The sequence below is a fragment of the Saccharomyces cerevisiae genome, chromosome III (genome assembly GCF_000146045.2).
Source record: "Saccharomyces cerevisiae S288C chromosome III, complete sequence".
Lineage (NCBI taxonomy): Eukaryota > Fungi > Ascomycota > Saccharomycetes > Saccharomycetales > Saccharomycetaceae > Saccharomyces > Saccharomyces cerevisiae.
This window is the reverse complement of record NC_001135.5, coordinates 1-22,343: the sequence shown is the minus strand read 5'-3', so window position 1 is coordinate 22,343 and position 22,343 is coordinate 1. Positions and strand designations below refer to the sequence as shown.

General features: G+C 38.0%; 8 protein-coding genes and 2 pseudogenes across 10 annotated transcripts, besides 10 other annotated features; 5 read left to right on the top strand and 5 right to left on the bottom strand.

Moving 5' to 3' along the window:
• Nucleotides 1-237: 237 nt before the first annotated feature.
• On the top strand, nucleotides 238-3,528 carry MRC1 (chromatin-modulating protein MRC1; the record flags this gene model as incomplete). Its single annotated transcript, NM_001178704.1, has 1 exon — nucleotides 238-3,528. One exon carries the CDS (start codon nucleotides 238-240, stop codon nucleotides 3,526-3,528), a length of 3,291 nt encoding a protein of 1,096 aa, NP_009871.2.
• A 254-nt stretch (nucleotides 3,529-3,782) lies between these two features.
• On the bottom strand, nucleotides 3,783-5,054 carry VAC17 (Vac17p; the record flags this gene model as incomplete). The annotated part of the gene is made up of 1 exon (NM_001178705.1): nucleotides 3,783-5,054. The coding sequence occupies one exon, from the start codon at nucleotides 5,052-5,054 to the stop codon at nucleotides 3,783-3,785; it is 1,272 nt and encodes a 423-aa protein (NP_009870.1).
• A 409-nt stretch (nucleotides 5,055-5,463) lies between these two features.
• On the top strand, nucleotides 5,464-6,546 carry CHA1 (L-serine/L-threonine ammonia-lyase CHA1; the record flags this gene model as incomplete). The annotated part of the gene is made up of 1 exon (NM_001178706.1): nucleotides 5,464-6,546. One exon carries the CDS (start codon nucleotides 5,464-5,466, stop codon nucleotides 6,544-6,546), a length of 1,083 nt encoding a protein of 360 aa, NP_001018030.1.
• Nucleotides 6,070-7,130: an origin of replication (ARS320; Autonomously Replicating Sequence on Chromosome III; inactive as replication origin at native locus near HML).
• Nucleotides 7,131-7,473: an origin of replication (ARS303; Autonomously Replicating Sequence on Chromosome III; inactive as replication origin at native locus near HML).
• Nucleotides 7,474-7,494: 21 nt separating this feature from the next.
• Nucleotides 7,495-7,769: an origin of replication (ARS302; Inactive replication origin linked to the silent mating type locus HML; functions as a transcriptional silencer).
• Nucleotides 7,495-11,198: a sequence feature (HML; Mating type cassette - left; unexpressed complete copy of the mating-type genes, silenced by the Sir2 histone deacetylase and its associated SIR1, SIR3 and SIR4 proteins; mating-type switching involves replacement of the Ya or Yalpha sequences present at the MAT locus with either the a or alpha genes located at one of the HM loci in a process stimulated by the HO endonuclease; sequence replacement occurs by gene conversion, leaving the donor unaltered).
• HMLALPHA1 (transcriptional co-activator mating type protein alpha) lies at nucleotides 8,535-9,062 on the bottom strand (the record flags this gene model as incomplete). Its single annotated transcript, NM_001178707.1, has 1 exon — nucleotides 8,535-9,062. One exon carries the CDS (start codon nucleotides 9,060-9,062, stop codon nucleotides 8,535-8,537), a length of 528 nt encoding a protein of 175 aa, NP_009867.1.
• On the top strand, nucleotides 9,326-9,958 carry HMLALPHA2 (homeodomain mating type protein alpha2; the record flags this gene model as incomplete). The annotated part of the gene is made up of 1 exon (NM_001178708.1): nucleotides 9,326-9,958. One exon carries the CDS (start codon nucleotides 9,326-9,328, stop codon nucleotides 9,956-9,958), a length of 633 nt encoding a protein of 210 aa, NP_009866.1.
• On the top strand, nucleotides 10,059-10,841 carry YCL068C (uncharacterized protein; the record flags this gene model as incomplete). The annotated part of the gene is made up of 1 exon (NM_001178709.1): nucleotides 10,059-10,841. One exon carries the CDS (start codon nucleotides 10,059-10,061, stop codon nucleotides 10,839-10,841), a length of 783 nt encoding a protein of 260 aa, NP_009865.2.
• Nucleotides 10,943-11,198: an origin of replication (ARS301; Inactive replication origin linked to the silent mating type locus HML; functions as a transcriptional silencer).
• A 63-nt stretch (nucleotides 11,199-11,261) lies between these two features.
• Nucleotides 11,262-12,638, bottom strand: VBA3 (basic amino acid transporter; the record flags this gene model as incomplete). The annotated part of the gene is made up of 1 exon (NM_001178710.1): nucleotides 11,262-12,638. The coding sequence occupies one exon, from the start codon at nucleotides 12,636-12,638 to the stop codon at nucleotides 11,262-11,264; it is 1,377 nt and encodes a 458-aa protein (NP_009864.1).
• A 1,379-nt stretch (nucleotides 12,639-14,017) lies between these two features.
• On the top strand, nucleotides 14,018-15,865 carry GEX1 (glutathione exchanger; the record flags this gene model as incomplete). The annotated part of the gene is made up of 1 exon (NM_001178711.1): nucleotides 14,018-15,865. The coding sequence occupies one exon, from the start codon at nucleotides 14,018-14,020 to the stop codon at nucleotides 15,863-15,865; it is 1,848 nt and encodes a 615-aa protein (NP_009863.2).
• A 2,156-nt stretch (nucleotides 15,866-18,021) lies between these two features.
• Nucleotides 18,022-18,271: a long terminal repeat (Ty5 LTR).
• Nucleotides 18,022-21,165: a mobile genetic element (YCLWTy5-1; Ty5 element, LTR retrotransposon of the Copia (Pseudoviridae) group; this is the only near-full length Ty5 retrotransposon in S288C and it is non-functional).
• On the bottom strand, nucleotides 18,594-19,520 carry YCL074W (annotated as a pseudogene). The gene has a single exon.
• YCL075W lies at nucleotides 19,778-20,218 on the bottom strand (annotated as a pseudogene). Its single transcript has one exon.
• Nucleotides 20,915-21,165: a long terminal repeat (Ty5 LTR).
• An 80-nt stretch (nucleotides 21,166-21,245) lies between these two features.
• Nucleotides 21,246-22,343: a telomere (TEL03L; Telomeric region on the left arm of Chromosome III; composed of an X element core sequence, X element combinatorial repeats, and a terminal stretch of telomeric repeats).
• Nucleotides 21,276-21,355: an origin of replication (ARS300; Autonomously Replicating Sequence).

Sequence of the window (22,343 nt, the reverse complement as noted above, 5' to 3'; positions counted from 1 at the left end):
GTGAAAGAAATTCTTACTAGGACACCAACTCTACTGGCTCTCATATGCAGAGAGATATACATCAATACTTGAAATTTTCCTTATCCTTCTTCGACGCGTCATGAAGAGATAGAATGCGTAAAACGCGTTTGCTTCAATAGCATTTCAAACACATTATGTTGGAAAAAAACCAAGAACAGACAAACAACTAAGGAAGTTCGTTATTCGCTTTTGAACTTATCACCAAATATTTTAGTGATGGATGATGCCTTGCATGCTTTGTCCTCGTTGACTGCAAAGAAGAGAACTACCACCTACAAAAAAGTTGCTGTTCCCATACTAGATGAGAACGATAATACTAATGGAAATGGGCCCAATGACATAGACAATCCGCCAGAGTTGACTGGGAACGGGTTTTTATTTGCCAATGCCACATTAAATCGTGTTAAGAACAGATTAGAAGGCAAGAAAGCACCCGAACAGAATCACAATAATGGAAAAGATAGGAGTGAGAATTCGTTACCAACTCAATTAATCTCTAATCTTTACGATGGTGGTGAAGAGCTGGAGAAATCCGAAGTTAAAGATAATAGTTACAGTGAGAAAAATGTCTCTTCTTCATTCACGCAGACGCAAAGAATACCTGTCAGCATCCAACAAGACAAGGTGTTTAACGTACCTATCCATTCCGTTAATGACGGGAAACCCACCCAATTAATCAAAGAAGATGGTCTCGTCAACGAAACTTCTCAAGCGCTGAAAACACCTCTCACGACAGGACGGCCAGGGGCTACACAGCGTATAGATAGCAGCGGTGCAACCTCACAAACTCAGCCTATAAAATCAATTGAACCACAATCCCAAATAATTACGACTTCCAGCAATCATTCTAATGCTCTGTCGCCGAAAATTCCTATAATTCCAACGGAACTTATTGGAACTAGTCCTTTATTTCAGTCCATTCAAAATCGTGGTCCTGACACCCAAATGGATGTACCACCACAGACTGCGCATGATGAGGATAAGACACAAGCAATTGGTATTCCACAGGCTACGCATCAGGAACAGAAAACCCAAATAGATACAGTCGCACAAACACTTCAAGATGAAGTACCACACACATTAAAAATTCGGGAAATACAAAGCGAATTGGCTTCAGAAGATTCTAAAAGGGAAAAAGCTAGAAATGTCGAATACAAAAAACCGCAAAAGCCAATACCAACCAAAAAATTTTTTTCTAAAGAGTCTTTTCTTGCTGATTTTGACGATTCGTCCTCAAATGAGGACGATGATATAAAGCTGGAAAATGCACATCCAAAACCAGTACAGAATGACGATGAACTGCATGAGAACAAAAGTGTTGAATTAAATCTAACTGATGAGACAAGAATAAATGAGAAAAGGGTTCCACTATTGAGCTCCTATGCTAATAATTTGAAACGGGAAATTGACTCCTCGAAATGCATAACACTGGACCTCGACAGCGACAGTGACGAATATGGAGATGATGATATGGATAGCATTAAATTATCCAAAGATGAAAGCGTTTTGCCAATCTCTCAGTTATCAAAGGCGACTATATTAAACCTGAAGGCAAGACTCTCTAAACAAAATCAAAAGTTGTCTCAAAGGCCGAATAAAAGTAAAGACCCAAAAGTTGATCATAATGTACTATTAAATACCTTAAGGAAAGCTAGCAGGAAACAAATTCTGGATCATCAGAAAGAAGTGATTGAAACGAAAGGTCTGAAGCTGGAGGATATGGCCAAAGAAAAGGAAATAGTAGAGAACTTGCTAGAACAAGAAATTCTTAGAAATAAAAGAATCAGACAAAAAGAGAAGAGAAGGGAAAAACTTGAAGAAAATGACTTTCAATTGAACGCCCATGATTCCGGTTCTGACTCAGGGTCAGAGTCTTCTGGATTTGCATTGAGTGGTAATGAAATTGCCGATTATGAATCATCTGGTAGTGAAAATGACAATCGTAGAGAATCCGATAGTGAAAAGGAAGATGATGAAATTATTCTAAAGCAAAAAAAATCCCACCACGTGAAACATATCATTAACGAATCAGACTCTGATACCGAAGTCGAAGCCAAACCCAAAGAGAAAGCTGATGAAAGTCTACCGAAAAGGATCGCCATTAATCTGGGCCATTACGGTGATAATATCGGAGAGGATACCGACAAATTTCAAGAAACCAATGTTCTAGATACACAAAACATTGAAGAGGTGATGGCCGAAAGAAATACAATCGAAAATGAAGTCAAAGATGATGTATACGTCAATGAAGAAGCTGATGAAGCAATTCGCCGTCAGCTGATTGACAAAGAGAAATTGCAACTAAAACAGAAAGAAAAGGAGCACGAGGCTAAGATAAAAGAGTTGAAGAAAAGAGGTGTCACAAACTTCTTTGAAATGGAAGCCGAAGAATCCGAGGATGAATGGCATGGTATCGGTGGTGCAGATGGAGAAGGATCTGACGACTATGATTCTGACCTAGAAAAAATGATCGATGATTATTCCAAGAACAATTTCAATCCTCATGAAATCAGAGAAATGCTTGCCGCAGAAAATAAGGAAATGGATATCAAAATGATAAACAAAATTCTTTATGACATTAAAAATGGAGGATTTCGTAATAAAAGAGCAAAAAATAGCTTAGAGCTAGAACTAAGTGATGATGATGAAGACGACGTACTACAACAATATCGTCTCAAAAGGAGAGAATTGATGAGAAAAAGGAGATTAGAAATTGGCGATGATGCAAAGCTTGTTAAAAACCCAAAGTCGAGCGCATTTTTTGAAAGTATGGTGGAAGATATTATCGAATATAAAAACCCCTTCGGGGCTGAAGAGGAATATAACCTAGACATTACAAGTACGGCTACTGACCTAGATACTCAGGACAATAGCATTAATGTAGGTGATAATACGGGAAATAATGAACAGAAACCTGTAGATCAAAAGAACAAAAAGGTTATCATATCTGAAGACTTTGTGCAGAAAAGCTTATCCTTCCTAAAAAGTAATAATTATGAGGATTTTGAAACGGATAAGGAGCTATCAAGGATACAACATGGCAATGATGAAGCAATTGAAGATTTATATACCCTAAAACAGAATAGTTCGATAAAGTCATTCACAAATTCTCAAACTGATTCGACCACTTCAAAAACAGTAAACACAATAATTGACTTAGAAAAGCGCCCAGAGGATGAAGATGAGGTGGAAAATGGAGATACATCACTAGTTGGCGTTTTCAAACATCCATCAATAATCAAATCCTTTGCGTCCAGAACAGACATAAATGATAAGTTTAAAGAAGGTAACAAGACAGTCAAGATTCTAAAGTCTTACAAGACAGTGGGGAGTTCAAAAGCTTCTATCACATATATGGGGAAAACGAGAAAATTAATAGCACCAAAGAGGAAAACTGAAGGGAGCCACCGCTACCACCATGACCATCATAATAAAAAAATGAAAATGAAAACGAAAACAAAATCGAATAAACTTTTTGAAAGCGGACAAGATAGCTTTGATAATTAGTGGTTTTTTATCTTTTCCGAAGAAGTTGATTGAACTCCAGAAGCTGTCTTGAAGTAGTCGCATTAAAAAAGATGGCACCCGAGTCTAGGCCAAGCCATAGTCATGTTATGATAGGATTTTATAAGACAAATATTATAAAGAAGTTTAATAATAATACAAAAAGATACAAAAAAACTTGAAGATATTCTGAATAAAAAAAAAAAGAATAAACATTTGGAGCAAAAGAAGAGTAGGTTAGGTAAAGGAGGCATTAATTAAAACAGCAGTTCTGTATTCAAAGCATCTTGCAATTCTTCTATAGAGACGCTTATATCCATATTATTTTTTTGTTCCTGTGCTACATTATGATTTGATATTCGTTCTTCATTCATGCCCTTATTCTTTCTCCCCCTCTTACTTTGAAAAGATTCTGATATTGTGCTTAACGATGAATTAAACTTATCCATAAAAGATGCATGCTTAAGATTTGTGTTGTTCTCTTTTACCGTATGTGTATCTGATCGTGCAATGAATGATGATAACAACGCCTTAGAACTTGAAATACGAGGACCATTACGACTAGGAGCCATTGTCGCTGCAACAGTTGGATGACAGTTCACTTGGACATTTGATATCGAAGTTCCAAACGTCGGATTAGATGGCCTGAAGAATGAGGCGGAGAAACTTCCCAGATTGAGCGACTTAGAAGGTGCTGGTTTGTTAGATAGTATACTTTCGTGAGAGTTATATCTCCTTAAAGGTTCGAATTCAGCACCCTTTGCGGTCACACCAACATGTGGAGGGGTACTTATGTTTGGTAGAATGATAGTATCTTGATCAGAATCAAAATCTTCATCATCCATTTCATCAAAGAAGGTCAACGAAAGTCTTTGTCTATTTTTGAAGAAAGACTCATACGTATCCGAGGAAGACGGTTTCTTACTTTTGTTCAAGCCAGTATCATGTGATTTGGCTGCACGTAAAGTGCGATTTCTTGCAGGTTGTTTTTTAGGTGAGCACGGTAAAGAGTTAGTTTTCGAAGGACAATCGACTTCATTGATGGGGTTAAAGCCTACCGATTTTTTTGGTGGTTTCGATGGAGTTACCATACACAGACGTTGCCTCTCAATTATTTTCAATGGTCGAGGTTGAAATGACCCTAAACTACTTCTGGTGGATTGCGATTGTGGAGAATCATTAGGCGCTTCATTTGGGACGGTGGCCAGCTCGTTCAACCTCAAAGTGATATCCTGGAATTCACGAACCAAGTCTTCTATGCGTTGATGCTCATTATCCTCTGTGATCAATCTGCGTTGTTGTTCCTTGCTCAACTTGTCTCGAACAGATTCCGATCTAACATACAAAGAGTTCAGTTGAGACATATACTGGTTGTACTGTTGGGATAACTTATCCAATGACTCTTGATCTGTTGTCTGGCATATTGATGATCTCTGCTGACGTTGTATCCACAGATCTAATTGCAAGATAGCCTCTTGCGACCTTATTAAAAGCCTCTCCGTGATATCCTCTAGGGCTTGGGTTGCCATTAATCGATGTGTCCTTGTTTCCTTATGCGAGCTGTTTCTTATCTATCTTATGGTCCCATTCTTTACTGCACTGTTTACATTTTGATCAATTGCGAAATGTTCCTACTATTTTTCTTTTTCTCTTTTCGCGAGTACTAATCACCGCGAACGGAAACTAATGAGTCCTCTGCGCGGAGACATGATTCCGCATGGGCGGCTCCTGTTAAGCCCCAGCGGAAATGTAATTCCACTGAGTGTCATTAAATAGTGCCAAAGCTTTATCAAATTGTTTGCGATGAGATAAGATAAAAGGGACAATATGAGGAGGAACACAGGTATATAAATATCGCCAAATAAAAGGAAAATGTTTATACAGTTTTCTCTTTTTTAAGTGCTGGATAGACAAGAGACAGGAAAATTAACCAGCGAGATGTCGATAGTCTACAATAAAACACCATTATTACGTCAATTCTTCCCCGGAAAGGCTTCTGCACAATTTTTCTTGAAATATGAATGCCTTCAACCAAGTGGCTCCTTCAAAAGTAGAGGAATCGGTAATCTCATCATGAAAAGTGCCATTCGAATTCAAAAGGACGGTAAAAGATCTCCTCAGGTTTTCGCTAGTTCTGGCGGTAATGCCGGTTTTGCTGCTGCAACAGCATGTCAAAGACTGTCTCTACCATGTACAGTCGTGGTTCCTACAGCGACAAAGAAGAGAATGGTAGATAAAATCAGGAACACCGGTGCCCAGGTTATCGTGAGTGGTGCCTACTGGAAAGAAGCAGATACTTTTTTAAAAACAAATGTCATGAATAAAATAGACTCTCAGGTCATTGAGCCCATTTATGTTCATCCCTTCGATAATCCGGATATTTGGGAAGGACATTCATCTATGATAGATGAAATAGTACAAGATTTGAAATCGCAACATATTTCCGTGAATAAGGTTAAAGGCATAGTATGCAGCGTTGGTGGAGGTGGTTTATACAATGGTATTATTCAAGGTTTGGAAAGGTATGGTTTAGCTGATAGGATCCCTATTGTGGGGGTGGAAACGAATGGATGTCATGTTTTCAATACTTCTTTGAAAATAGGCCAACCAGTTCAATTCAAGAAGATAACAAGTATTGCTACTTCTCTAGGAACGGCCGTGATCTCTAATCAAACTTTCGAATACGCTCGCAAATACAACACCAGATCCGTTGTAATAGAGGACAAAGATGTTATTGAAACCTGTCTTAAATATACACATCAATTCAATATGGTGATTGAACCGGCATGTGGCGCCGCATTGCATTTGGGTTACAACACTAAGATCCTAGAAAATGCACTGGGCTCAAAATTAGCTGCGGATGACATTGTGATAATTATTGCTTGTGGCGGCTCCTCTAATACTATAAAGGACTTGGAAGAAGCGTTGGATAGCATGAGAAAAAAAGACACTCCTGTAATAGAAGTCGCTGACAATTTCATATTTCCAGAAAAAAATATTGTGAATTTAAAAAGTGCTTGAAAATCCAATAACTTTTTCGTTGAAGCATCAATTTGCCCTTGATAATTTTCATACATGTACTACATACATTTTACTCATATATCACTATTTTGCTAGTATTGATTTTTTCCAGAAGTATTAGTGTAAGATTTCTCGAAGTAAGCATCAACATATCCAAAACGTTGACATATTTCTAGGCCGGCAATGCACAGAATTTGTATAAAGGGGGACATGCTGCAGAAATTTGCTCAAAATTATCCATGAAAGAAGTACCAATGAAGCACTAGCCTGTTCAAATTCACTTGATACTCGAGCATAAAGCATAAACTACTGCTTTTTAACTTATAATTTCTACCTCTAACACTCAGTGCAGTCTGTAATAAAACACACCAGATATCGTTCTATTAGTAATATAATTATGCTTCTCACGTCAAATTTACTAGCTCGAGAGTTAGTTAATCCTTACTAAGTGAAGAAAAGCAACTATAGTCATAGCAAACATAACATAACATAACATAAAATATAGGTTGTACTTTGTCAATAGAAATACAATCCTATGTATTCCTATAGATTTATAAGAATGTGTTCCGTAATAATCTTCCCAGCTGGTAACATCTAAGGTATTTATATTTTGCCGACATTTGCAGCTCTTTCATCAATAATCATTTTATACCTCTAACTTAGAATGTTTCAGCTTGAATCTTAATCATATATTACAGTAAAGCCCCTCGTTTGTATAAATACCGTAACTCTTTAGTATAAAAATGTAAGAAAAAGGGGAACTATTACGTAGAATTTGACACAAATGAAGACCCCAGTATTTTAGCATAATGGTCACAATATACTTACAGAGACCTCAACTTAGTAAAATGCTTTTCATCAGTACATAATAAACATATGGAATGAAAGAGATCGAAAGAAAGCTCCCGCTTAATTATATATATGCAGCTGTTACGGAGATGCAAAGCTTACTTCATTTATTAGATAATATAAGGTACAGTGTTCATGAATTTTTCTCATGTTGATAAAAAATTAAAAAGAACGTACATAGTGTGCCCAGCTTTTATGTCATAGTATTTTCGTTTGCCATTTCCAGCACCTCCGGCGAAAATATAAAAATCATTACAAATTCATATTTTTGTTTTGATTTTTTCACCCAGAACCCCACTTACTAATAAATGAAAATAATCGGGTGAAAAAGAGGATATCATTGCAAACGTCGGGCTTTCATGTTGAAGTAAGTTAACATAGAAGTCAAACACCCAACAAAGCACAATAAGCATCGTTATTTCTATAAATAAATCATGAAATATCAAATTTTTTAAGATGCGTATTTTTATGTACCATGAGAGTTAGTTACTCAGCTGGCATTAGAGAAATTTCGCATAGCAATTCAGAAAATAGTTTGCTTAATATCTTCCACTAAGAACTATCCTGCTATAATTTTATAATAATTTAGGGTTTTTTTTTCAAGAAATTCAATAAACGTTAATGAAAGGTATAGTATTTTTTTTTGCTAAAACAACATTAGACCAAACTTACGATCTTTGGACCATGTTGATATATAGTTAATATTTGATCCAACTATGCGGGCTTGAAAATGAACAGTATCTTTTTTATGAAGTAGCTTTCGGATGGCACAAGGAACACGCATTTTCCCAAGGCTTAGTATACACATCCTTAAATACGAAAGTAAACATTAATGTTTGACTAAAATTAAGATTTGGTAAATACAGTATATAGACAATGCAATCGTACTAAAAACTAAATGGAACACAGAAAAGAGCAGTGAAAGATTTCTTTGATTGTTTGCTTGAGTCTGAGTAATATCATATTTTATACAAATACATAGACATAAACAAAAGAGGCAAGTAGATAAGGGTATAGCCATATGAGTGTATAAACAAACATTGGGAACAAGAGCAAGACGATGGGGAGTTTCAAATAGGATAGCTATACTGACAACATTCAGTACTCGAAAGATAAACAACCTCCGCCACGACCACACTCTATAAGGCCAAATGTACAAACACATCTTCCCAATATCCGTCACCACGTACTTCAGCATAATTATTCGTCAACCACTCTACAAAACCAAAACCAGGGTTTATAAAATTATACTGTTGCGCGAAGTAGTCCCATATTCCGTGCTGCATTTTGTCCGCGTGCCATTCTTCAGCGAGCAGAGAAGACAAGACATTTTGTTTTACACCGGAGCCAAACTGTGAGTAATATGCTCTAAAAGCCATAAATGAGTTTAAATATTTCTTTGAAGATTTTATAGATGTCTTATTGAACTGTCGAAACTGAGTATTTTGACTTCCAGACGCTATCCTGTGAATTTGGATTTTATTTAAAAATCGAGAGGAAGGAACAGGAATCTGGATATCTTTCTTGAGTGGTCGAATAATATTGAAGCAGCTTGGCCTCACATGCTCAGCTAGACGTTTTTCTTTCAGCTTTTTTGAAACCGCTGTGTTTCTGTATGATTTGGATGCTTTGTTCTTAATTTTGAAAGCAGGCTTCGAAGTAAACATATTGTGAATGTCGTCTATTAAGTTATTATATATGGTTGATACATTTCATAAAAAGTGAAGGTTAAAAGAAGTAGTTAAGAGTTTAAGTTGTTTCATATGATGTACTTTTCTACATTGGGAAGCAATAAATTGCATCCCAAACAAAACCCAGACATCATTAATGTTTTGAAACATAAAATGTTGGAACTTAAAAATATATATAAAGGAGAGATTGAAATCAGCTTAGAAGTGGGCAAGAAAAAAAGGAAGATAAGCAAGAAAAAATGAATAAAATACCCATTAAAGACCTTTTAAATCCACAAATCACAGATGAGTTTAAATCCAGCATACTAGACATAAATAAAAAGCTCTTTTCTATTTGCTGTAATTTACCTAAGTTACCAGAGAGTGTAACAACAGAAGAAGAAGTTGAATTAAGGGATATATTAGGATTCTTATCTAGGGCCAACAAAAACCGTAAGATTAGTGATGAGGAGAAGAAGTTGTTGCAAACAACATCTCAACTCACTACTACCATTACTGTATTACTCAAAGAAATGCGCAGCATAGAAAACGATAGAAGTAATTATCAACTTACACAGAAAAATAAATCGGCGGATGGGTTGGTATTTAATGTGGTAACTCAAGATATGATAAACAAAAGTACTAAACCTTACAGAGGACACCGGTTTACAAAAGAAAATGTCCGAATACTAGAAAGTTGGTTTGCAAAGAACATCGAGAACCCATATCTAGATACCAAGGGCCTAGAGAATCTAATGAAGAATACCAGTTTATCTCGCATTCAAATCAAAAACTGGGTTTCGAATAGAAGAAGAAAAGAAAAAACAATAACAATCGCTCCAGAATTAGCGGACCTCTTGAGCGGTGAGCCTCTGGCAAAGAAGAAAGAATGAGCCCGAAAAACAAATATGTATATATCTGTGTAGAATATATATATATATATATTTCGCAAAAATACATAAACAATCAACCCTCTCCTCAGACACTACTAAGATGTTTGTACTGATAGATAATGTCCTCGCCTACCTTCTTGAACAAGACGACCTATTTGTAACCGCACGCTTCGCTATCCAGGGCCAAATTGTCTCAAGAAGAGTTAACAAAATACATATCTCCAACATCACAGACGTCCTTCTACAACAATTCATAAGTCACACACTGCCCTATAATGACAATATCGTCCCAAAAAAAATCCTCGACAGCATGAGAACGGCCGTACGGCAGTTGCTGGAAGCAACTGCCTGTGTCTCTAGAGAATGCCCCCTCGTCAAAAGAAGTCAGGACATAAAAAGAGCAAGAAAACGTCTACTCAGTGACTGGTATAGGCTCGGCGCTGATGCAAACATGGATGCCGTATTACTAGTTGTTAACTCCGCCTGGAGGTTTCTGGCCGTCTGGCGACCCTTCGTAAACTCAATCCAACATGCAACTCAGGAATTGTATCAAAATATCGCCCATTACCTTCTTCATGGCAACGTAAATATACAGAGGGTCACAGCACTACTACAGCTCGTAATGGGACAGGACGATTTACTTTTTAGTATGGATGATGTTCTACAAGAGGTCTTCAGAATACAGCTCTATTTGAATAAGATGCTGCCGCACAACTCTCACAAATGGCAAAAGCCATCCCCCTTTGACTCCGCAAACTTACTACTTAACTTCAGAGACTGGACAACTGACAATGCTCTCCTCCAAGAGTTGCTACTATCCTATCCCACAATTAATAAAAACAAACACAAAAATCACTCCGTCCCTCGTCTAATACAAGTTTGAATGACGATTTTTCTGAAATCTTTGTTTACATTTCATTCTATGTGCGCTAGATATAAAAATCTTATTGTGAAAGGTGTTTGAATCAATTTGAAAAAATGTAGGTTGAATTTGGTTAGATTTGGCCCCCGAAATCGATAATAATGGCCAAATACTAAGTACATTAATTAGTTAATTGTTCTTTCATTAATAATTTGAATTCCAAATAAGTCCGTGCCGAAAACTTTAATGTTTTAAAAAAACATAAAAAAATCAAAAACCCATTCATAAGATACTGTGTTGATCCATATATTAATAGGTTTTAAGTACATATAGAATACTTAAGAAATTACATTCCATTGCGATACACCTATTTGATTCTGATTGTGTTGAAGTCTGTATAAAAGGCGAAAAAAATAAAATGAAAATAAGAAAATAACTGCGCTACTTGTCTTCTAAATTATCTTCTGGTGTCTCGTCCTTTTTTGGTATGATTAATTTCTTATTGGATGAAAAACTACAAAACAAAAATCCTAAGGCATAAAACCCTAGATCCATCCAAAATACGTTCTTAATGGAGTCGCTTAAAATGTTTCCAATAGTCGAATGAGAACCGTCGTAGTTTTGAAGACGATACAAAATCATGTCATCAACCGTTTTTCCTTCGTAAGGCTCTAGATGAGCTCGTGATACTTTGTTGTGAAAGGAGGCGGAAAAAACAGTGGTTGAAAGCACACCACCAAGAGTTGTACCTAATGACTTCATGAATGTATTGAAAGCTGTTACTTCAATAAAGTCCATAGCAGCTTCTGGACGATCTTTGGTAATTTGAAGCTGTGCACTCATGAGCGATGCTTGTAGAGCAAATCCAAGGGAAAACCCCGGTAATAGCAAAACACCAATTTGAGTTGACTTCGTGGACGTATTTGTCATAAGTGTCATAAGCCCTGCTCCAATTACCCCAAGAACGCCTCCAAATATTAAGAGTGGTTTAACTAAACCGAGCTTTTTGGTAATCACACCACTTGCAATGGCCGCAATAACGTTGGTAATAACGATTGGTATCAAGTGAAGACCGGCTTTCCATGCACTCGACGCAAATATAAGTTGGAAAAACTGGACAGAGTATATCATTTGCCCATTGTAACCGGTACATAATAGAAATGTTACCATGTTTATTATTATTATGGCTGGTTTTGCTACCAATCTTCTTAGAAGGAGAGGCCTGTAGGATATATTATCAGGTTCCGGGTTGAATTTATCGAATAAGAAGAAATCGTACACCAATGAAAAAATAAAAAGTAAGACACCCAAAACCAAATATGCGATGACTTGGCCAGAGTTCCAACTATATTTATTACCACCAAAGGTTAGCCCCAGTAGGAAAAGGACCAGCCCTGCAGAGCAGAGGGCAAAACCAAAGAAGTCAAACTTGAAGATTATGCCATTCATAAGTCTTTTAAAATTAACTTGGTGTCTGAACTTACTAAAAGTAAAGCTCGAGATTGTTCCTATAGCATCTTTAATTTGTTGAAGTATACCCTTATTCTCGGCCTTATATGTGAGTAAAAACATAATAATGGCAAGACCACCGATAGGAAGATTGATATAGAAGCACCACCTCCAGGTAACATGGGTTGTAAAGGCACCTCCGATTATAGGACCAACGATAGCAGCTACAGCAAATGCACAACTTAGGATGGAAATCACCAATGGACGTGACCTTTCACCAACCATCGTACAACCAATAACAAAGCAAAGCGTTTGAAGTCCGCTTCCCCCAACACTAGCAACAACTCTACCGACAATGAGCATATTCATTGAAGAGGCAAGGGCAGCAATTAGGGATCCGGCTTCAAAAATAAGTATTGCTAAAATGAGACTATGCTGGAAACCTATGATAGATGCGAATCTTCCCCAAATGAGACTCAGAATAGCATTTGGTAAACTGTAGCCTGTAACGAGCCAACCTGTTTTGGAGTAGTTTCCGAACTGTTCTGCGACCACGTCAATAATAGTTCCCACTATCAAAATATCCAGTGCAGTTATGAATAGTACAAGAGTTCACGAAGCCAGGCAGAGGTACAAGGAAAGTCCCATTGGAGAATCATTGCTACCTCTAGCATTCAATGAAGCGTCTGAACCACATGCTTCTTCTATCTCCTGCTGCGAAGAGTACTTAGTTTCCTCCATATTTTTGAATTTCTATCGATTAAGCTCTATACCAGGTATGATCTGGTCTGATCAGTTCTAGGTATAAGCATAACTAGAATACATCTATACATGTGTATATCTATATCTATATATATGTATATATATATATTTAAACCAAAAAAAAAAAAAAATTCGCTTCTCATAAAGGTGTGATGACACTATTATCTTTTGCATATCTTGTCGTCTCGTATCATGTACGCGCTGCATATGAGGTGCGGCGCTATCTGTTAAATATGTACCAATTTGCACCTGCTGCAAAGGAAATGTGGCACTACTTTTACTCGCATGTTAACTTTCACCTACTATATATAGAAAAAAGGGTGTTGTTTTCAATCGCTGACTAATTTGCTCAAATACTCTTTACAAAAAGGAAATTGTGTATCAGTAACCCTTACGGTTTGTTTATGAAGGAACTTTGCTCGTCCTACACCACCGGATCTAGGTACTCAATTTTTTGATGATTTTGCACTTGTGCGCATATCCTGTCGACAGGCACCGCATTTTTTTCCTTGTTTCAACAGACATAAACACAAGCTTCACTCATCAGTTTGAAAAGAGATAGTTTCGACGGTACAGTATTCTTGTCGTACAAAAGTCTTCGGTATAACTGGTTCGTCGTGGATTTTCGGAAACTAAGTTGATTGTACGACGACAGGTCAAAGTTAAAGTTAAAGTCACCAGGTGTATAGACACCACATTGAAGGGGTGTCACAGCAATTTTTTTTTTTTTTTTTTTTGATACTCAATAATTACGAGCATATAATTTTAGTACTTCCAAAAAAAAAGTTAAACAAAAAATAGTGACGAAAGGTGTCAGTAAAAGTATATATGAGAACATGGAATGTATTAAAGTAATTCCATTTCTAGCAGATGTAGCGACCGTAGAATCTTAAATACTATTTACATAAATAAGAAAAGTAAAATAGTTTTATGGACTGGAAAGAGAAAAAAAAAAAAAAGGAATAATCAAGTAAATAAATTATCGGATGAGTTCTAGTGTTGTTGGTGCCTCAAGTAATAAAAAAAGTGGAATTAGGCAGTCCTGTGAGATTATTGAGCGAGAACGTCACTCAAACGATGACACGTACTCTATGACATCGACCTTTTTTAAGCTCAAAGAAAACGAAATTATGTCTGCACAGTTTGATTCCTTGAAATATAAAATTCTACTGATAAGTACCGCGTTTGTATGTGGGTTTGGAATTAGTTTAGACTACACACTTAGATCGACCTATACGGGCTATGCGACGAACTCATATTCAGAACACTCCTTACTTTCAACTGTCCAAGTTATCAATGCTGTTGTAAGTGTCGGATCCCAAGTTGTCTACTCCAGACTCTCTGACCACTTCGGAAGACTAAGGCTTTTTTTAGTTGCAACTATTTTTTATATAATGGGAACCATCATTCAATCACAGGCGACCCGTCTCACAATGTATGCAGCAGGATCGGTTTTCTATAACTGTGGATACGTCGGAACAAATCTGCTCCTGACATTAATACTTTCTGATTTCTCCTCCTTGAAGTGGAGAATGTTTTACCAGTACGCCTCATATTGGCCATATATCATAATACCATGGATTTCAGGTAATATTATCACAGCAGCAAATCCTCAGAAAAACTGGTCCTGGAATATTGCAATGTGGGCTTTTATTTACCCACTCTCTGCCTTGCCAATTATATTTCTTATTCTTTATATGAAGTACAAATCTTCAAAGACTGCTGAGTGGAGATCTCTCAAAGAACAGGCTAGAAAGGAAAGAACGGGCGGATTATTTGAGAATTTGGTGTTTCTATTCTGGAAACTCGATATTGTTGGCATATTATTAATAACTGTGTCGCTAGGGTGTATCCTTGTCCCTTTGACGTTGGCTAATGAGACATCACAGAAGTGGCACAATTCAAAAATAATTGCCACTTTAGTTTCAGGTGGCTGTTTATTTTTCATTTTTTTATATTGGGAGGCCAAATTTGCCAAATCTCCTCTTCTACCGTTCAAATTACTAAGTGATCGTGGAATTTGGGCACCCCTTGGTGTTACTTTTTTCAATTTTTTCACCTTTTTCATTTCGTGTGACTATCTGTATCCTGTTTTGCTGGTATCGATGAAAGAATCGTCCACTTCGGCTGCTCGGATAGTAAACCTTCCTGACTTTGTTGCTGCTACTGCATCTCCATTCTACAGTTTGTTGGTGGCAAAGACAAGGAAACTGAAACTTTCTGTAATCGGAGGTTGTGCTGCATGGATGGTGTGCATGGGCCTTTTTTACAAATACAGAGGAGGATCTGGGTCTCATGAAGGTGTTATCGCTGCATCTGTTATCATGGGTTTGAGTGGTCTCCTATGCAGCAATTCAGTGATCGTCATACTGCAAGCCATGACTACGCATAGTAGGATGGCTGTAATAACCGGCATCCAGTATACCTTTTCAAAGCTAGGCGCTGCTATCGGTGCCTCCGTTTCTGGTGCCATATGGACACAAACCATGCCTAACCAACTCTACAAGAACCTTGGAAACGATACATTGGCAGAAATAGCATATGCATCACCTTATACATTCATTAGTGATTATCCTTGGGGCTCACCCGAAAGAGATGCTGTGGTTGAATCTTACAGATATGTTCAACGAATAATAATGACGGTTGGCTTGGCATGTACGGTACCGTTCTTTGCGTTTACAATGTTCATGAGAGACCCGGAACTAATAGACAAGGCGACACACGAAGAATTCACTGAAGATGGTTTGGTTGTCTTGCCAGATGAGGAAAATATTTTCTCTCAAATCAAGGCACTTTTTAGACATAATCGAAGTAACAAGAAATTAGGATGTTGATCCCCAAGCTGGTGAAAAAAGGGCAAAAAAAAATGAAAGCAAAATCACAAAAAAGGCAAAAACAAGTGATTTCTACACTTTTATTACTTCCGATAAAAATGACATAACAGGATAGGATAAACATGCTCGATAGACCCACATCTGAACTTGCGACGCATATAGCTGTGTCGTACTTTTTATTTTCACAAGCGTCGGTAAAGACTCAGCGTCGGTAAAGACTCAGCGTCGGTAAAGACTCAGCGTCGGTAAAGACTCAGCGTCAGTAAAAGAGTCAGCGTCATTGATATTGAAAGTGCGGGAGGAGTTACTATCCAATAAATGATGCTGGAAATGCGCTCTGTATGAATGCATTAATTATGTTGTACCGAAAAAGAAAGAAAGAAAGAAAAAAAAGGAGAATCATGTAACTTCTAGTAAGGGCGTCATGTCATAGCACTTTTCTAAGTGTATGCCATTGTAAATCATTCTAGGCGAAAAAAAGTGATATGTCTCCTGGTATTTTGTATTGTTGTCGTTACAAGTTGATGTGTTCCGTAGTGTGAGTGCAACATGCGATTTTGGTACCGCAAAAAAGGTACAGATCACATGGGCACAGATACAACAATTCTTTATGCCTGTATTGAGATCATAGTTTTCTTGGAGTCGGCAACAGTCTACGGGTGAACCCAATAATCCAGCAGTAAATCTACTAACCGAACATTGTGTCGGAATTTACACATTACTGATATAATTCGTCCCATTAAACTTGCGAGTGATTTCCAAAACAAGTACTACATTGAGCGTGTTCAGCGTGCCCAAAAAAAATGGACTTGAAAATCTTGTTGAATTAACTGTATATCCTTTAAGTTAACTGCCACAATGATAGCTACTCCGCGATATATTGATGTTACTAACCTTTTGAGATTCTTCACCAATGTTGCAGCGTGATTTAATTTTGATGAAATCATTTTTGTTGAAATAGTAGGATCCTGTATAGGCTGAAATATACTGATCTTCGATATACCGCTCATTTTACATGGTACAGCCATGTATTTTGGGGATATCAAATATCATACCCGATTGAGCTGGACAGATGTCGACTATGGCTCCTTACTAACAGAGTATGGTTGTGAAGCTAATACAGATAATGTCTCACTCGTGCAGTCACATCTCCATTGAAAGCTGTGGAGTTTTTCCAGACACCAGTAGCAGCGCCAATGGCAGCACTACAGCGAAAATTGAACTCATAGCACATCCCTGAATCGTGGACAGTTAATGTATGTTGTTGTGACTCAGACGATAACGATAAGCCTCAAAAAGTTGTGTCCTCTCATCATCCTCGAGCACCAGTATATCATAAGCAAAGAATCTTCGATAATGATTTGGAAAAAAAGCGAAAGCGAAGCCAATGTGTTTTATTACTGCTGCATTACTGAAGAGATATAAGAAGCGCTAACTCAATTACAAGAGCACATAACGGAATTAATCCTGCGAAACAGAACAGTAATTGACACCCTTATAGTAGCCTTTTTTAACAGTTAATTATGGAAAACTGAGTTTGAAATTCAATGTTAACGCAAGTTTCTGTTATTTTTGCGAATCTATACGGTCTCAACGAGACGATATGCTCTAAGATTCTACTTCTCTGCGGATGATTCTTTCGGTTATCGATGCCCTTTACCAAGGCCTCTCATACCATAGTATCAGAAGAGCAATGCATATTCATTCATAGATATAATGTGATATGGAGAGCAATAGGAAACATAAATCTAGGGGAGAAAAATGTGTTCAATATAAGAATATTAAAAAAATATTAAAATGAAAATTGAAAAAGGCCTCTTTGATACACACAAATAATGCCATCTCTTCCAGGAAAAGATAAGTAAGATAAACTGGCTATGTTATGTTGTCTGTTTATATGTTAATACAAGGAATTAAGATCTATCTTATATGCCTTAGTGTAGCGCAAGTGTCGGACATTTCTATATAAAATAAGTATAAGACACGTAAAATTACTACTTCTCTGTGTGTATATACCTATGTTACGGTATTGCATGCGAGATGGGGCTAAACGAGGCCGTAGGGACATATAGCACCTTAGAAACAACCTTGTATGAAATCTTTCATTATTTCCTGTTTCGGCACTTGAGTCAAGGTATTTTTTTTATCGTGGGATATGTTGACGTAGTGAATTACGATCTAACTTATATGTCATAATATAGTAAGTTTATTGGACCTTTCTACATGTTATGTAAATGTAAGAATTACATAGTTAGTGTTTTGTACACAGAAAGTATAGTTTCTTAAGTACTACCTGATTACAGGTTTACTATTATATGTTTTCTTTGTCTAAAACATTACTGAAACAACTCTGAAACAATACTAAAGCATTACTCATATCATGCTATTAGGTTACCACATTTAACATCCCCCCATAACTGAATACGCATGAGTATGGTTATTTTGTAGTTTCTGGTTCCCTTATCATGACAGCCCTATGTGTTTTAAATGATTCAGCTGGAAGGATTTTTGTAAATATGTCAGCAACTTGTTTCTTTGTGATAACATGTTCTATGGTAATTATGCCTGCTGCCACTGCATTTCTTAGCTTGTGGTATCTCAAAGCAATGTGTTTTGCTCTCGTGTGAAATACAGGATGTTTAGACAGTTTTATAGCAGGTTTATTATCTACATATGATGTTGATGAGATAAGTGGCTGGCCTAAGTGTTCAAACAAGTTTTGAATCCATTATATCTCCATGACAGTTTCACTTGCAGTAATGTATTCTGCCTCAGTAGATGGTACAGGAATCACACCCTTGAGCTTCTTCGATGACCACGTAACGGGAGCACCAGCAAGTAGAGTCACGTACCCCCCAGTAGAGTGTGGTAGATCGTGAATAGCTCCATGAGATGCATCACAATATACAGTTAATGCCAACTGAGATCCAGAACGATACTTGAGACACATACTTCTGGTGGTATATAGGTACCGTAGAACCCGCCGAGCAGACTCCAAATGGATTGCGCGAGGTTCTCGAAGGAACCTGGAGAGTAATGAGACTGGATACGATATGTCCGGACGACCAGTATTTGCACAAAAGAGAAGCTGACCAACTATGCTCTGATAAGGAGTGATGTCTTTTAGATGCGGGGAAGTTGTTTCGAAAAGAGGCTTTGAGTTGCAGAGCGGAGTCTGTGTAAGTTTAAATGTGTTTATTTCGCTTTCAGATGCAGCTTTAGCAATATAGTCTTGAAGGGAGAGAGTGATGTCTCCGTTTGACGATTGATGAATGTTAAGACCGAGGAATTTGTCAACTTTACCGAGATCCTTCATTGAGTATAATTTCGTTAATTCTTGCTTAACCCTGTCATATATTTTAGGAGAGGGAGCAGCAACAAGTAAGTCGTCTACGTATACGGCAATGTAGATGGGACCATCAGATGTGGAACGAAAATATAAGCCATGTTCGCCTTCATGTCGACAGAAACCAATCTTTTTAAGAGTATTGTTGATATGTTCGTTCCATAGTAATGGGGCTTGTTTGAGTCCATACATACCGCCGTATAGTTCCCATACATAGTCGGGATTCCTCTCGTTAACAAACCCGGGTGGTTGTTTTACGTAGATCGGCTCATCCATGGTTGAGTTTAGAAACGCAGTGTCAACGTCCATCTGATATACTATTAGTTTGAGGCAGCTAGCAAGGGCCAGAAATAATCTAACAGAGTCATATCGAATGACTGGTGCAAAGGTTTCCTGATAGTCAATACCAGCCTTTTGAGTATGTCCTTGGGCGACAAGGCGAGCTTTGTACTTCCCAGAGTCTTTTATTGTGAATACCCAGCTGTAGAAACCACATCATCAGGTGATTGCACAGTGACACCCTCTTTTGTGAACGTAACAGAAGAGTTTGATTTAGTGCATAGTTTTCAAACGGATATCAGGTTAACTGGTAAATCAGGAACGTAAGATACGTCATGTAATTGAACAGTGCCAATGTTTACAGTTCCGGAGCCCATGATGGGTATGGAACCGCCAACTCCTCTGACAAAGTCTTTCCTAGAGGATCTAGTAAATGATGAAAAAATGGAACGGTCGTGGCACATGTGGGAAGTACATCCTGTGTCAAAAATCCATTCTGAGGATTTGGTAGCTGGAACAGTCGAAGATAACATACAGAGCCAGGACTTCGGTGTTATCTGTCCTGCTGTTTGGCCTTGCGTTTCATAGTCAGGAATCGCGACACTAGCAGATGAAGATCTACTCGTTTTGTCATTAGGATATAATTTAAAGATTCGTGCTTCTGGTATTCTTCGTTTAAGCAGAGAACAGTTGCTTATGCGATGATCAGCTCCGTAAATTATATACATCCCTTATTTCCTTTCTTTTGATAGTTTCTTCTGTCTTGTGCAACCAATGCATCTGAGACCGAAGATGATGAATTCGATGACGCATTTAATTTACAGAATCTAATGACTTGTGATAGCTGAAGAGCCTTAGAGTCACCGAATTTCTCGTGGAATGATTCTTTTAACTCGGGTAAGAAGGTCATTAATAACAACGCGATATTGGTGTCGCGTCTTTTTTTTTTGTCCTGTTCTTCGCTATTGTCTTCAAGCATCGTGAATAGAGTTTTCAAAAAGGAAGCAATTTCATCTACAGGCTTGGAGGATATATTTGGTAGGTCCTCTATAAGAGTAAGCCTGGATCCAATAGTGACTTCATTATAGTTTTCTTCGAAGTGCGAGAAAATATCATAAGCAGAGACCCTTCCAAGCGAATCATCACATATCCAGTTCATTTCACATGCAGCTTCACCCACGATAGTTTTCTTGTAGAGCTTTACCAGGAAACTGTTAAATACGGTTTTGACAAAGCTTTCATCATTCGCGCTGAGATTGTAATCCCTTTTCATTGATTGGATATCTCCGGTATGAACGAATTCGTTCATATATTCGTTAGCATATTCAGCAGCGGTCTCGATACCGTACAGCCACTGTTTATAATTGTTGGGGCTAGATAGATTGATTATGTTCTCAGAAGCATTGCTCTGAGGGCTCATAACCTGTTGACGTAATGAATTACGATCTAGCTTATAGGTCATAATGTAGTAAGTTTATTGGACCTTCCTATATGTCATGTAAATGTAATAATTACATAGTTACTGCTTTCGTACATAGAAACTGTAGTTTCTTAAGTACTACCGGATTAGAGGTTTGCTACTATATGTTCTCCTTGTCTAAAACATTACTGAAACAACTCTGAAACAATACTAAAGCATTACTCATATCATGCTATTGGGTTACCACATTCAACATGAAATGGCATCCGTTCAAGCAATTTGCAATATTAAGGAACTTTTACGTTAATGACGTCATGGTGGTATAGATACGCAATTGAGTGTGTTTATGTATTATTGTTGAAGAGTAGAATATTTTTATGTTTAGGTGATTTTAGTGGTGATTTTGTGGTTATATTGACATAAGTGTGTATAAATTGAGTGGTTAGTATATGGTGTAAAAGTGGTATAACGTATGTATTAAGGGCAGTTATACAATATTTGGTGTCGCCGAATGAGATATAGATATTAAAATGTGGATAATGATGGGCGTTATGCGTAAATGGCACAGGGTATAGACCGCTGAGGCAAGTGCCGTGCATAATGATGCGAGTGCATTTGGTACTGATGGTGAGAGATGGGTGATGGAGTGGAATATGAAAGTAGGGTAAGTTTGAGATGGTATATACTGTAGCATCCGTGTGCGTATGACCGATCAGAATACAAGTGAAGGTGAGTATGGCATGTGGTAGTGGGATTAGAGTGGTAGGATAAGTATATGTGTATTATTTACGATCATTTGTAGACGTTTCAATATGGTGGGTGAACAACAGTACAGTGAGTAGGACATGGTCGATGGTAGGGTAAGCGGTAGTGGAGTTGGATACGGGTAGTTGGAGGGTAACGGTTATGGTGGACGGTGGGTTGGTGGTAGTAAGTAGAGAGATGGATGGTGGTTGGGAGTGGTACGGTTGAATGAGACAGGGTAACGAGTGGAGAGGTAGGGTAATGGAGAGTAAGTTGGGAGACAGGTAAAATCAGGGTTAGAATAGGGTAGTGTTAGGGTAGTGTTAGGGTGTGGGTGTGTGGGTGTGGGTGTGGTGTGGGTGTGGTGTGTGTGGGTGTGGGTGTGTGGGTGTGGTGTGTGGGTGTGGTGTGGGTGTGTGTGGGTGTGGTGTGTGTGGGTGTGGTGTGTGGGTGTGGGGTGTGGGTGTGGGTGTGGTGTGTGGGTGTGGGTGTGGTGTGGGTGTGGTGTGGTGTGTGTGGGTGTGGTGTGTGTGTGGGTGTGGTGTGTGGGTGTGGGTGTGTGTGGGTGTGGTGTGTGTGGGTGTGGTGTGTGGGTGTGGGTGTGTGGGTGTGGTGTGGGTGTGGTGTGGTGTGGGTGTGTGGGTGTGGTGTGTGTGGTGTGTGGGTGTGGTGTGGGTGTGGTGTGTGGG